The following is a 15,654-nucleotide window of genomic DNA, read 5'->3' on the forward strand; positions in this document are numbered from 1 at the left end:
CAGTCTTCGCCTTCAATTTTGATTGGTGGGATTTGTGGTCTGCAGATAATTGTATGTCAGGAACGAGTGTCATTCATTATTATAGTGTTAAAAAGGTTTCCTGAGAGTGCAGTATTGATGACCTATCAATATCTGATCGGTGGGGGTGCCGACTCCCTATAACCCCACCAATCAGCTGTTTAGAGAGGCCATGCTTCAACTTCTTCCTAGGCCAGTGATGTCACGTTTCTTGGTCACATGGCTTAGGCGCAGTTCAGTCCCTTTCAAGTGAATGGGGCTGAGCTGCAATACCAAGCACAGCCACTACACAATGTATGGCGCTGTGCTTGGTATACTCCTCAGAGCACCGAAACTTCTTCAAACAGATGATCAGCGATGGTTCTGGGAGTCAGACCCTTCACAGCATTGTATATTGATGACCTGTCTTGAGTATAGATTATCAATATTGTACTTCCGACAAACCCCTGAAGAGGGGTTATCCAGTCTAGAAAACCTTTCCATATAAAAGATCCCTTGATGATCACCTGTTATTGGTATGAGAAGAAGCTGACTAGTCTTGAAATCAATGGACTCTCCACTTCATGCGAAATCTGGGTTACAGGGACATGACACAATCTAAAGGGTTTGGATTAGAAATATATGGGCAAATTTCTAAAAACGTAATGTGTTATTCCCATTAATTTCCAGGTTTATTAATGCAAGAAGACGAATCGTCCAACCAATGATTGACCAATCAAATCGAACAGGTAAAGGCTGTGTTATCTACTGAACAAACTAATGTCTTTTACTTCTTGCCCCTAGTCAGGTGAAGTCTAAAGCGATCCTTTTTCTCTCTATACAGGTCAGGGTGGTGCCCCCTATAGTCCAGATGGTCAGAATATTGGGGGATACGTTATGGATGGCCAGCAACACATGGGAATCCGCCCACCAGGTGAGCACCAAGTCAAGGGTAGAAATACGGGATTCATTTTAGTTAATGGGGAGCACACAACTAGGGTCAGGATAGTGCCGTCCGTACATCGGGAAGGGTTCTGGAGGCTTTACCATCCTATAAGAATGAGTGATGCTTACATATAGAACAGTAGTTAGGAACCAGAGATTCTCCAGCCGTTGTGAAACCAAAGGCCCCCCCCTCATTGGCCTAGCCTTCTCAGTGCAGGCTAGGAGTTGTAGTTCCCTTAGGTTGTAGAGACAGACACAAACGTTCTTGCATAAGGTAGCAACCTGTTGAACAACGTCCAGAATTCCCACTGGAGCATTCAATGTGAGTGGTGAGACGTTGGGGTAACCAACCAATGCATTGACCGCCACAGTGACTAGGTTTTTAATACTTCTTATACAAATGTGCCAACTGTTGGAGACTATTCTAATAGATCATGATTTCATACATGGGGTAGGCCAGGTGACACACTGCATGTGGGCGCTGGTGGTGCCACAGTGGTCTTCTTGTGGTCTTAGTTGCCTGTCTTCCCTTAGGAGCGATGGGAGGATTAGGCATGGCCGTAGGTATGGAAGGGCAGTGGCACTACATGTAACCCCCTGCCATCTTTCTGGTACTAGGGATGTAAGTAAATATTTCTATATATATATTTGTATTTTGACCTGAAATGGGGAGGGACGCGTGCCTGTCAATCACAACTACCCCCCACCCACCCATCATCATAAGCACACGTCACCCTCGTCATGTAATGAGTGAATGATAACACGTGTCACATGCATGACCATCACTGCATGTGTGTTACCAGGATTTGCAAGTGAAATGGTGGCACAACCCTACCTCCCTCCGGTTCTCCGGCTGTTGTGAAACCAAAAGACCCAACATCCTATGAAAGTTGCCGGATGTTAGAGCATGTTGAGACTGTACATTAATATCAGATGGAGAGTCACAGGTTGCAGAGCCACTGGTATAGCATAGGAATTTTTTGGAAACCTTCAGTTCTCCAGTCTCTTAGTATTAGTTGGTGTAATTCCTATCCTATCGACCATTCGGATTTCTACTTAAAACAGTAGGCTCCTGCTTGATCGCCACCACTTTTTCTTTTCAAGATTTTACACTTGGTCAATTTGTATAAATTTTATTTTTTACAATTGCCGTAAAATCTAAAACTAGATCGATAAAAGTTCCTGGAGTTGTCAAACATTCTCTTTTGGCAAATCTGAGTGACCACTAATATGGCCGTCATCGCAGCTTGCTCAGAGGTAGTCACCTAACTCCCTAGTGCTGCAGCAATCCTTACTGGAGTCTCATATTGTTGCATAACTTTGCCATTTAGGATACTGGAAAAGTTGGGTGACCACCCCAACCACCACCTTTGTAGACCTGGAAAGGCATCCATGTTTAGTTTTTTTTTTATATCCAGCTTTCTCAGAAACAGATGTAGCTCAATAGAATTTTTAAAGGAGGTGTCTGGGTGCATAATATTGATGACTTATCCTCAGGATAGGTCATCAATATCAGATCAGCAGGGGTGCGACTCCTGGCACCCCTACCGATGAGCTGTTCGAGGAGGCCCTGTTGCTCTGGTGAGTGCCGTGGTCTTCTAACAGCTTACCAAGCACAGCGCCATCTATTCGATAGTGGCTGTACTTGGTATTGCAGGTCAGCCCCATTCACTTGAATGGGACTGAGATGCGCCTAGACCACGTGACATGACGTCACACCTCTTCAGTGGTCTCTTCAAACAGGTGATTGCCGGGAGTGCCGCAGCCAATCAGATATTGATGACTGATCATGAGGATAGGCCATGAATATCAAAATCCTGGAGAACCCCTTTAATTACTAAAAAGGACAATAATCTTTAAGGAATTTTGCCATTCCCACAGGTTCAAAGATTGTCACGCCCCCCTCTCCGTATGTTAGGAAAGAGACCCTTGGATGTCTACCTGTTCCCTGTCATGTAAAGGGCTTGGGGCAGGTTCCATAAACACCACATCTGTAGTCACCAGCGGTTTTTATTAGGTGTGAAAAATAAGGGGCAGCTGAAGGGACCGCGGATAAAACATGGCAGTGTAGAAGGGGAAAGGATCACCTTAGCCTAGCTGAAGACATCAGTTATGAAGGAGGAAGGAGAGAGACAGCGGGGAGGGGGGCCGGGGGTCTTCCCTGTGTCTCCGTGCAGCGAGAAGAAGGGGGGGTGGGGCTGCGAGGGAGAATTAGCTACAGAAGATGAGGACACAGGACCCCAGCAGGAGCTAATTGATAGGCAGCAAACTAAATAGTCCGTCTGTGGCGGCGTGTCGAATTATAGTGACTGCGCAGGTATGTAGATTTCTCTGCTTCCGAGCGGCGCTTTATCATGGGTCAGCGGAGGGCGCACTACGCTGCAGCGGGAAGTATTTCATTTTATAAATGAGGGATAATATTAACCCTCTCCGACAGCTGCAGGGAAGGCTTCCATTGTACTGGCTTGAACATTCGAGGAATCGGCCAAGGAGGTGGAATCCCTCCGAACTGGATTTAATCCGTTTTAACCCAGGGTATAATGCTAAAAAAAAAGGTATTGGTCACCTAGATGACCTCCTCATTATATAACTACTCTTATAGCACCTACAATGGGGTTTAGCCTCAGCATTACAAATGCCTAGAAAAGGGTGGGCGGTTAGGGCTGAAGTTGGCGCCATTTTATTCTTTCCTTTTTTTTTTTTTGTATACGAAAGCCAAATAAACCGAATGATCAGAGTCGTGTGACTGCATGATGTGAATGAAAACCCATATCAAAAATTGTCCCAGCCAATCAGAGTCCACGTTTCATTTCTCCAGCACCATGAAAGCTGGTCTCTGATTCGTCAAGACATGTCGATTATAAATTGGGTCCGATATCTGGGTACCATTTTGAAAAGCATTTTTGATCTCCTGATCTGTTGACATTTTGCATACAAAATTTCCTACACTATTTTTGAATGATTCATTTCCCTGTAAAACCTTGTCGGGGGGGGGGGGGGGGGGGGGAGGGGTAGAGATATATGACTACATACATTTAACATAGTGATATGACTTGTTTAATTAGAGCTGAAAAGTTGATGATTTTCTTTTTCTTTTTTGGGCTACAGGCTTCCAAGGGATCCCAGGGGATTACAGTGCGGCCCCAAGCTCGATGACCATGGGATTCCCACCGGCCGGTTACACGTCCACAATGCCCCCGCACCCAGCCGGCCTCCGTCACGGACCGTCTTTACACTCCTACCTCCCCGGGCACCCCCACCATGCCTCCATGATCTTGCCCACCGGCACCTCCCCTCACCACTTGGTGTCAGCGCAGAGCCCGGCAGACGCACTTCTGAACGGTCAAAACATAGACATTCACGCTCACTAACATTCAGCCATACCGGGTGTCAGGGTCATTTACATTTTAAACTTTTTTTTCCTCCAGCTTCCAAAAAAAAACAAAAAAACGCCTTTGAACAAATCCTCAGTTCTAGCTGGACTCGTTACCCCTCAGAGGGGAGAATGAAAAAATAATACCCTCCAGCCGAGGAGCGGCTGCAACCAGGTTAAAGATGAAAAAGCAGGGACTTGAAAGAAAAAATAAAAATAAACCCTCTCTCCCGTCTTCCTAACTATTTCGCAATGTGGACCGAATAGCTGACACTCGGTGTGAGAAAAAACACTCACTGTTTTAATTTTATTTTATTTTTCCACGCACACCCTCCTACCCAAACAATTTCCCTTCCTTGGATGGACCAACATGGAACTTGAGTCTACGGACAGATGTGAACCGAAGCGTCAGATCATTGGAACTTTTTGTTTCATTTTTATTTTATTTTATTTTTACTACGCCATCACTTGCAGCAGGGACTAAGTTAAACTTGTACATTTTTTAATTAATATTATAATTATTTGGGTTCATAAGTGTATTGTTTTACCTGATTTTTTTTTTTTTATGATAAAGAAAAAGAACTTGAAAAAAAATTCCACTGTGGATGTAAATATATAATTGTATAAATATTTATAGCACTCATAAACTTCAGGGTCTGTAGAGGAATGCCTTCACTGGATTTTATTTGCTTTTATTTCAGCATTCGCTGGTTATTTTAAGGGGGTCTTCATGTTTGGACACGTCACATAAGGCACATGTGAAATGAGAAGACTGTTTTATGTCGAATTTTACTCTAGTGAAGCGGGAAACCCTATAGAGCTGGGAAAGGTTAACACAACAGTCTTCTATGTTAGGCTTTCAGGCCCGTCGGACATTGGAAATTGATGCAGAGTCTCATGTCTCCATCCATGTGGTCACTGCAAGACCATAGGAAAATGGAAGGTCTTCTCTGTGGTCATCTTATTAATGTTCTTGCTTTAGTGTTTATAAAAAGTGCCTTAAAGAGGACCTGACATAATATAAGTACCTGGCAGTGTAGGGCATGATCAGTAGATGTCCGTGCTCTAATTTTATTTTATTTTTTAGATCGGCCGCTCCGTTAGGGCACTGTGCCCCTCGTTTTCTTTTGCCACCCTGTATGCTAATTAATAGCATCAGTACAGGGAGGAGGAGATGGCCCTGTTTCTCAAGGGTCGTTTCCTTCTCCCTGGCTGTGAGCTGGCCAATCACAGCGGAGAGCATCACAACCAGGGAGGAGGTGAGGAGGAGAACACTGCCATCTCCTCCTCCCTGTACTGATGCTTTTAATTAGCATACAGGGCGGTAAAAGAGAACGAGGGGCACAGCGACTAACTGGAGCAGCCGTGGACATCTACTGATCATGCCCTACTCTGTCAGGTAGTAATATTGTTAGGACCAATGAAAAGTCCTCTTTAAGTCATACTCCCGGGTGGTGCACTAGTGGATTTGGAGAACACCAAAGACAAGGCAGTCTAAAGATGTGTTATATTTATCGCAGTGGCTCACATTTTATAAGTTTGGTGTATTTTTTTGTAGTAACGTTATGCCTCACCTGTTTCCAGCTAAGCCATAACCATTTCCAGCTAAACTACACTCGATTTCCACTAAGCCATGCCTATTTGCCACTGTTTCCCGCGTTGCCATGCCACCTTGCCAAGCGATAAAATACACATAAATGTAGTACAAAGCATGGGGGCACAGTTTGGTGCAAATGAAATCAAAATTCTGGTTCAGTTTAGCTTAGTAAATCTCCCCTATTGTCTTGGTCACCTTATTAAGTCTTGGCCACTTCCCAATATCACCTTCTTAAGTTGACCATATACACTCACCTAAAGAATTATTAGGAACACCTGTTCTATTTCTCATTAATGCGATTATCTAGTCAACCAATCACATGGCAGTTGCTTCAATGCATGTAGGGTTGTGGTCCTGGTCAAGACAATCTCCTGAACTCCAAACTGAATGTCAGAATGGGAAAGAAAGGTGGGCTACAACAGCAGAAGACCCCACCGGGTACCACTCATCTCCACTACAAATAGGAAAAAGAGGCTACAATTTGCACGAGCTCATCAAAATTGGACTGTTGAAGACTGGAAAAATGTTGCCTGGTCTGATGAGTCTCGATTTCTGTTGAGACATTCAAATGGTAGAGTCCGAATTTGGCGTAAACAGAATAAGAACATGTATCCATCATGCCTTGTTACCACTGTGCAGGCTGGTGGTGGTGGTGTAATGGTGTGGGGGATGTTTTCTGGGCACACTTTAGGCCCCTTAGTGCCAATTGGCCATCGTTTAAATGCCACGGGCTACCTGAGCATTGTTTCTGACCATGTCCATCCCTTCATGACCACCATGTACCCATCCTCTGATGGCTACTTCCAGCAGGATAATGCACCATGTCACAAAGCTTGAATCATTTGAAATTGGTTTCTTGAACATGACAATGAGTTCACTGTACTAAAATGGCCCCACAGTCACCAGATCTTAACCCAATAGAGCATCTTTGGGATGTGGTGGAACGGGAGCTTCGTGCCCTGGATGTGCATCCCTCAAATCTCCATCAACTGCAAGATGCTATCCTATCAATATGGGCCAACATTTCTAAAGAATGCTATCAGCACCTTGTTGAATCAATGCCACGTAGAATTAAGGCAGTTCTGAAGGCAAAAGGGGGTCCAACACCGCATTAGTATGGTGTTCCTAATAATTCTTTAGGTGAGTGTATACATGAGTTGAATCCAGCTGTGTATGGGGGCAACATGTCCAAAGTTGGATCTCAAAACCAGGGTTCAGCAACTTCCAGCTGTTATGAAACTGCAACTCCCAGCATGCTCCATTCACTTCTGCAGGAGTTCTGAGAAGGGTCAAGCAAATGGGCATGCTGGGAGTCATAGTTGCACCACAGCTGGAGTTTTCTGCTCCCTGTCCTACAGAGTCATAGTTACACCAAGTGTATTGGAGGAGAGAACAGGGGTAGGGTTCTTCTGGGGTGGAGCTATTTTTCATAGGGTCTTCCATGCTTATAAGTTTGCAGATTACTGTCCTAGGAGCTAAGCTGCTCATTGGGGCAAATTTTTCAAGGTTGTGCCACATTTATTACGAATGAGTGATTATTTGGCACACAATACAAATTTACATGCACTACAGCCATGAGGAACTGTAAGGAAGAATGTCTAGTATTTCATGACTGCAGTGGTCGCCATCTAGATTTAGTCACAGCTCTAAATTAAATGACCCACTCTCCTTTTACTTTACAACCCTATTGATGTATGTGTCCCACTGTGCATAAAAGTGTGAGAAATGGATACCACAGTTTTTGACTGCCACAGCCCCCCCCCCATCAACTTCTGTATCTGTCTCTCCAAAAATAGGATATAACCACCTTAATCTGACAACAAGTCTCACCCTCTGCTCCTCATCTTCTTTTGCACCTGCCAACAACAGTGCCAACAATGTATTCTTATTTGCCCGCAGGGACATGGATGGTGACAGCCCGTCTAGTTCCTCCCACTGTGCTGACCTAGAGGTCAGTCTGCAGCCACTAATTATGGGTGGCCTTACAACATTAGTGTTTTGATGAATCAATCTCCTGTTTGGTCTGGAGGGACTTGCACGGCTTGTCTTCCTGCTAAACGGGGGCCAAGATTTTTTGTTTTTCCCTGTTGCCAAGTTTTTTCAGTACTGGATTAGACGAGAGTGTTGTTTCTGTTGAACAATCAGCGCGGCTCTATGCCCAACAAGTCCTAATATTAATATTCTAGAGGAGAGATTGAGCCTGCAGTGAAATACTACTACATTCCATATCTGGACTAAGACCAACGCTATCAACTTCTCCCCAACCTATTTACGTGGCCTCTACTTTGGTGCAGAGATTGCAACGTTTACAATACTCCATTGTATTTTTGGAACTCCGGATGGATAGCCATCATTACACCGTTCTATACTAACTTTAAAAAAAAATAAGGATGTGCTCTTTCTTCACCCAGAAAAGTACTTCACAAGCCCCTCTCTGAAATACGAGAGGCCCCTGACATTTCCTAGCTAGAAGGACATGCAAGGGGGAGAGACAAATGGTATTTAGGGCTCTGAGGGGGGTGATTGGAAGTCAGCTTAACCAGAGGGGCTATTGACGAAGTCTGAGAGACAGCCCCTCTGGTTAGGCTGAGATGCAATCAACCCTTCAGAGCCCTAAATACCATTTCATTACTGAAGTCTGCCTTCCAAAATGACCCAGGCACAAAAATAAAGAGGCATCTAACAATACATTTTTTGGGAATATCCTCCCTCACATTATAAACATGTAGTTCCTCAAGAAGCTGGGATAGGTAGGTACCATTACTATAGTATATAGTCAATAATATGTTATCAACTACTGTAGGTGGACATAAGAGAAGTATCTGGAATGCTCAGTAGAAGAGTGCCGTACAGAAGCCACATCTGACCCTGACAGATTGGTTGCAAGGATTATCATGGAAGGGAAGTAGTAATTAGCATAATTATCATTAGTTAGCATGCAAGTCATCCCAACCATGGAAACCTTGGCCAATGGAGGGAGAGCAGGATATACAGGGTACTCCAAACCAGTTCCAAAGGAGATTTCCCAAAGTGTGTGATAGTCAGCCCATAAGACAAATTCAAGCTCGATATGGTCAACCTGCGGCACTCCAGCTGTTGTAAAACTACAACTCCCATCAATCCCTGCTGTAGGCTGTCCGGGCATGATGGGAGCTGTAGTTTTACAACAGCTGGTCTATATGAACCATTGTGTGTATGCCCAGTGTTGGCTTAAAATGCTATGGTCAGGAATTTCCCTTGAATACAGCACCTGCCATTGATGGAGATTGCTTTCCAACTAAATGTAGTCTCCTGTTCCCTGTTATCAGCCTTTTCAGGTCTAGGAGAAGCTGCTGACTTTAAAGTGCTGCTTTAAAGGCCAAAAGAATAGGTATAAAGTCAACTGGCGTAGACATGACCTGTCACATCTCTTCAGATAGTCCATACCCCCCAGAGGGTTATTTAAGGTGACAATTGAACAATCCATAAATTTGGCCATACACATGTATATTGGTTGAACTCCCATGTCAGGGAAGATAAGGATTGGGCAAGTTGTATTTCGGATACCCCATCCTTTTGTTCACAGGGAGATAAGCAGCTTTCAAAGGAGCCTGGCAGCTGCTTTCTCCTCCTGAGAAGGCATGTGTATGAGGGCATTGGAAGTGATAGCTGACAGCTATCTTATGTGTATTGCTGGCCGTAGACTTTGACCCTAGGCCAAATCTAATAGACACAAAGTGGGTCCACTCTCCATCCCGTGACTTGTCTGTCACATATCCTTCTATAGTACATCTGCACTATGCGCAAATATACCAACTAGTGCAAACACTGGGCATGATCTACATTACTTCTTGCAAGTTGGGTGGCCACCGATAGACCTTTGTCTTATGCCAATATTTTGTCGCTACATCTACAAGTCCTCAGACCTCCTGAGCAGTCAAAAACCATTGAACAAGAGTATTTCTTCACATTGCAAACTTGATCAGTGTATCCAAGGGAGGCACTTGGATAGTAACTACAACCACCAAAGGCTACTTTCACACTAGCGTTGTTTGAATCCGGCGTTCAATTCTGACACCGGAACTGCCCGCCGGATCCGGAAAAACGTGTGATAACTGATTACATTTGAATCCTGATCAGGATTTCGATCACAATGTAAAAATGCATTGAAAAAAACGGATCCGCCATTTATGGACTTTTTTTTTCCTATTTTTCGGGTTTAACATGCAAAAGCCGAATCCGTTTTGACTGAACACACGGCGCCGGCGTTAATGCAAGTCAATGGGAAAAAGGCCTGATCCGGCGTTCAGTCAAAGTGTTCAGGATTTTTGGCCGGAGGTAAAAATACTGCATGCTACGGTTTTCTGAAAAGCCTGATCAGTCAAAAAGACTGAACAGAAGACATCCTGATGCATCCTGAGGGACGGACTCTCCATTCAGAATGCATGGGGATAAAACTGATCAGTTCTTTTCCGGTATTGAGCCCCTAGGACGGAACTCAGCGCCGGAAAAGAAAACCGCTAGTGTGAAAGTACCCTAAAAATGGTTATCACAACACAACTTTTTTTTAGAATGAGTCTGACCCATGATCATCTCAGCTACTGAGACTCCCTTCCCAGAAAACCGTAAAGTGTGCCAATTGAGATGGGTGTCAAGAGCTAAAACGGAAGGTCAGCTTCAATGATGGCTTTAGCTGGGAATCCACTGGTGTATTCCATCGCCCACACGAGATGCTAGTTCAGCAGTATACACACAGTTACATGCCGCTCTTCTGTAAGCGTCATGGACGAGATACTCCACGATCCAGTAATGAAGAGCGTAGACATTTCTTACCAATCTTAACGTAACTTAATACGTGGCCTTCAATGGGTATACTACAAGGATATTCTGTATACACAAACAGAGCTGTAGCCTTCATCACGAATTGATATTTCTGGGACAGATGCCAGACAGAGAGGGAAGATAAAACAGTTTGAAAGACCCGGCAGAGCAGAACCTGAGTCTAAATATATCTGAGAGGAAGAAAGGAGCAGATGTGCTGGGTCAACTGCACAGCGGCAGGATGACGAGAAGAGTTCATCATACCCACCACAACGGCAATCCAAGTTTTCTTTAAAAAAATAAGACAAATATCACCAAATTCTGGTGGTACACCACAGTGGTCAGCTGTGCTGTGGAAATAAACAAACTTTGGGACTACAGTTTATTTAAGCAGAAAAAAAATCGGCATTGTTGAGTAGCGGTGGAACTTAACAAGTATACAGGCAATTAATAGTATTGGTACTATTGGTAGGCCAACTCAGGCGCCATCGACAGCTGCAAACTCTATACTATACATCCTGAAAATGCACACAGTGAAAAGCGATGTGATTCAGGATGATGCACACAATGATAATAAATACAGTGATGTCACAGTACAGGGATAATAAACACAGTGATGTCACAGTACAGGGATAATAAACCCAGTGATGTCACTAGTACAGGGATAATAAACACAGTGATGTCACAGTACAGGGATAATAAACCCAGTGATGTCACAGTACAGAGATAATAAACACAGTGATGTCACAGTACAGGGATAATAACACAGTGATGTCACAGTACATAGTATAATAAACACAGTGATGTCACAGTACAGGATAATACACACAGTGATGTCACAGTACAGAGATAATAAACACAGTGATGTCACAGTACAGAGATAATAACACAGTGATGTCACAGTACAGGGATAATAAACACAGTGATGTCACAGTACAGAGATAATAAACACAGTGATGTCACAGTACAGAGATAATAAACACAGTGATGTCACAGTACAGAGATAATAAACACAGTGATGTCACAGTACAGAGATAATAAACCAGTGATGTCACAGTACAGAGATAATAAACACAGTGATGTCACAGTACAGGGATAATAAACCCAGTGATGTCACAGTACAGAGATAATAAACACAGTGATGTCACAGTACAGGGATAATAAACACAGTGATGTGACAGTACAGGGGTAATAAACACAGTGATGTCACAGTACAGAGATAATAAACACAGTGATGTCACAGTACAGGGATAATAAACACAGTGATGTCACAGTACAGAGATAATAAACACAGTGATGTCACAGTACAGAGATAATAAACACAGGGATGTCACAGTACAGAGATAATAAACACAGTGATGTCACAGTACAGAGATAATAAACACAGTGATGGCACAGTACAGAGATAATAAACACAGTGACGTCACAGTACAGAGATAATAAACACAGGGATGTCACAGTACAGAGATAATAAACACAGTGATGTCACAGTACAGAGATAATAAAACTAGTGATGTCACAGTACATAGATAATAAACACAGTGATGTCACAGTACAGGGATAATAAACACAGTGATGTCACAGTACAGGGATAATAAACACAGGGATGTCACAGTACAGGGATAATAAACACAGGGATGTCACAGTACAGGGATAATAAACACAGTGATGTCACAGTACAGGATAATACACACAGTGATGTCACAGTACAGAGATAATAAACACAGTGATGTCACAGTACAGGGATAATAAACACAGTGATGTCACAGTACAGGGATAATAAACACAGTGATGTCACAGTACAGAGGATAATAAACACAGTGATGTCACAGTACAGGGATAATAAACACAGTGATGTCACAGTACAGGGATAATAAACACAGTGATGTCACAGTACAGGGATAATAAACACAGTGATGTCACAGTACAGAGATAATAAACACAGTGATGTCACAGTACAGAGGATAATAAACACAGTGATGTCACAGTACAGGGATAATAAACACAGTGATGTCACAGTACAGAGATAATAAACACAGTGATGTCACAGTACAGGGATAATAAATCACAGTGATGTCACAGTACAGGGATAATAAACACAGTGATGTCACAGTACAGAGATAATAACACAGTGATGTCACAGTACAGGGATAATAAATCACAGTGATGTCACAGTACAGGGATAATAAACACAGTGATGTCACAGTACAGGGATAATAACACAGTGATGTCACAGTACAGGATAATAAACACAGTGATGTCACAGTACAGGGATAATAAACACAGTGATGTCACAGTACAGGGATAATAAACACAGTGATGTCACAGTACAGAGATAATACACACAGTGATGTCACAGTACAGAGATAATAAACACAGTGATGTCACAGTACAGGGATAATAAACACAGTGATGTCACAGTACAGAGATAATAAACACAGTGATGTCACAGTACAGAGATAATAAACACAGTGATGTCACAGTACAGGGATAATAAACACAGTGATGTCACAGTACAGGGATAATAAACACAGTGATGTCACAGTACAGAGATAATAAACACAGTGATGTCACAGTACAGAGATAATAAACACAGTGATGTCACAGTACAGAGATAATAAACACAGTGATGTCACAGTACAGGGATAATAAACACAGTGATGTCACAGTACAGGGATAATAAACACAGTGATGTCACAGTACAGGGGATAATAACACAGTGATGTCACAGTACAGAGATAATAAACACAGTGATGTCACAGTACAGAGATAATAAACACAGTGATGTCACAGTACAGAGATAATAAACACAGTGATGTCACAGTACAGAGATAATAAACACAGTGATGTCACTGTACAGAGATAATAACACAGGATGTCACAGTAAGAGATAATAAACACAGTGATGTCACAGTACAGAGATAATAAACACAGTGATGTCACAGTACAGAGATAATACAAACTAGTGATGTCACAGTTACAGAGGATAATAAACACAGTGATGTCACAGTACAGGGATAATAAACACAGTGATGTCACAGTACAGGATAATAAACACAGTGATGTCACAGTACAGGGATAATAAACACAGGGATGTCACAGTACAGGGATAATAAACACAGGGATGTCACAGTACAGGGATAATAAACACAGTGATGTCACAGTACAGAGATAATACACACAGTGATGTCACAGTACAGAGATAATAAACACAGTGATGTCACAGTACAGGGATAATAAACACAGTGATGTCACAGTACAGAGATAATAAACACAGTGATGTCACAGTACAGAGATAATAAACACAGTGATGTCACAGTACAGGGATAATAAACACAGTGATGTCACAGTACAGGGATAATAAACACAGTGATGTGACAGTACAGGGGTAATAAACACAGTGATGTCACAGTACAGAGATAATAAACACAGTGATGTCACAGTACAGAGATAATAAACACAGTGATGTCACAGTATGGGGATAATAATCACAGTGATGTCACAGTACAGGGATAATAAACACAGTGATGTCACAGTATGGGGATAATAAACACAGTGATGTCACAGTACAGGGATAATAAACACAGTGATGTCACAGTACAGAGATAATACACACAGTGATGTCACAGTACAGAGATAATAAACACAGTGATGTCACAGTACAGGGATAATAAACACAGTGATGTCACAGTGCAGAGATAATAAACATAGTGATGTCACAGTACAGAGATAATAAACACAGTGATGTCACAGTACAGGGATAATAAACACAGTGATGTCACAGTACAGGGATAATAAACACAGTGATGTGACAGTACAGGGGTAATAAACACAGTGATGTCACAGTACAGAGATAATAAACACAGTGATGTCACAGTACAGAGATAATAAACACAGTGATGTCACAGTATGGGGATAATAATCACAGTGATGTCACAGTACAGAGATAATAAACACAGTGATGTCACAGTATGGGGATAATAATCACAGTGATGTCACAGTATGGGGATAATAATCACAGTGATGTCACCTCACAGGGATAATAAACACAGTGATGTCACAGTACAGGGATAATAAACAGAGTGATGTCACCTCACAGGGATAATAAACACAGTGATGTCACAGTACAGGGATAATAATCACAGTGATGTCACAGTACAGAGATAATAAACACAGGGATGTCACAGTACAGAGATAATAAACACAGGGATGTCACAGAAGAGCGTGTTAGGGTACTTTCGAACTGCCTGCCGGATCTGGAAATCCTTATGCAAACGGATATCATTTGTAGACGGATCCGGATGCGGATCTGTCTGACAAATGCATAAAAATTCCGGATCCGTAAAAACGGATCCGGTATTTATTTCTTTCGCATTTTTAAAAGTTCTGCGCATGCGCAGACCGGAAAACCTGATCCGGTTTTCCGGAACACTTGGTAGCGCATCCCGCATTAATACATTTGATACATTCCGGCAAGTGTTCCGGAATTTTGGCCAGAGAAAATACAGCAGCAATACCGTAAGAGGGACTGAACTGCAGACATCCTGATGCATCCTGAACGGATTGCTCTCCAATCAGAATGCATTAGGATAAAACTGAAGTGTTATTTTCCAGTTTGAGCCCCTAGGACGGAACTCAATACCGGAAAAGAATAACGCTAGTGTGAAGGTAGCCTTAGTGACTAGGATTACAGTACATGGCCTGTGATTACATACCTGCTCCATGCACATACAGGTAATATGAGTCACCATGTATGCACTGCCATAAACTGGCCATACAGTTAAGGTTAGCATCGGCTACGATGTGGCTGATCAATCATACATCAGATCTCACCATCAAAATTCCAGAATAATCAAGGACAACGTTAAGAAAAAAAAAAGAGGTCGAAAAACATAATGCACTTGTGCAAAGCGGTGATCAATCGGCGGTAATTTCCCGATCA

General features: G+C 42.6%; 1 protein-coding gene across 1 annotated transcript in view; it reads left to right on the forward strand.

Moving 5' to 3' along the window:
• Positions 1-4,438, forward strand: part of MEIS3 (Meis homeobox 3) — a 35,873-nt gene extending 31,435 nt beyond the window's left edge. The window contains 3 exon segments of the mRNA XM_044305981.1: positions 688-746; positions 842-931; positions 4,051-4,438. Of these exon segments, the coding sequence (XP_044161916.1) occupies positions 688-746; positions 842-931; positions 4,051-4,313 (412 nt within the window). The 3' untranslated portion in view covers positions 4,314-4,438.
• The last annotated feature ends 11,216 nt before the right edge of the window (positions 4,439-15,654 follow it).

Source organism: Bufo gargarizans, chromosome 9, assembly GCF_014858855.1.
Source record: "Bufo gargarizans isolate SCDJY-AF-19 chromosome 9, ASM1485885v1, whole genome shotgun sequence".
In the NCBI taxonomy this organism is placed as follows: Eukaryota; Metazoa; Chordata; class Amphibia; order Anura; family Bufonidae; genus Bufo; species Bufo gargarizans.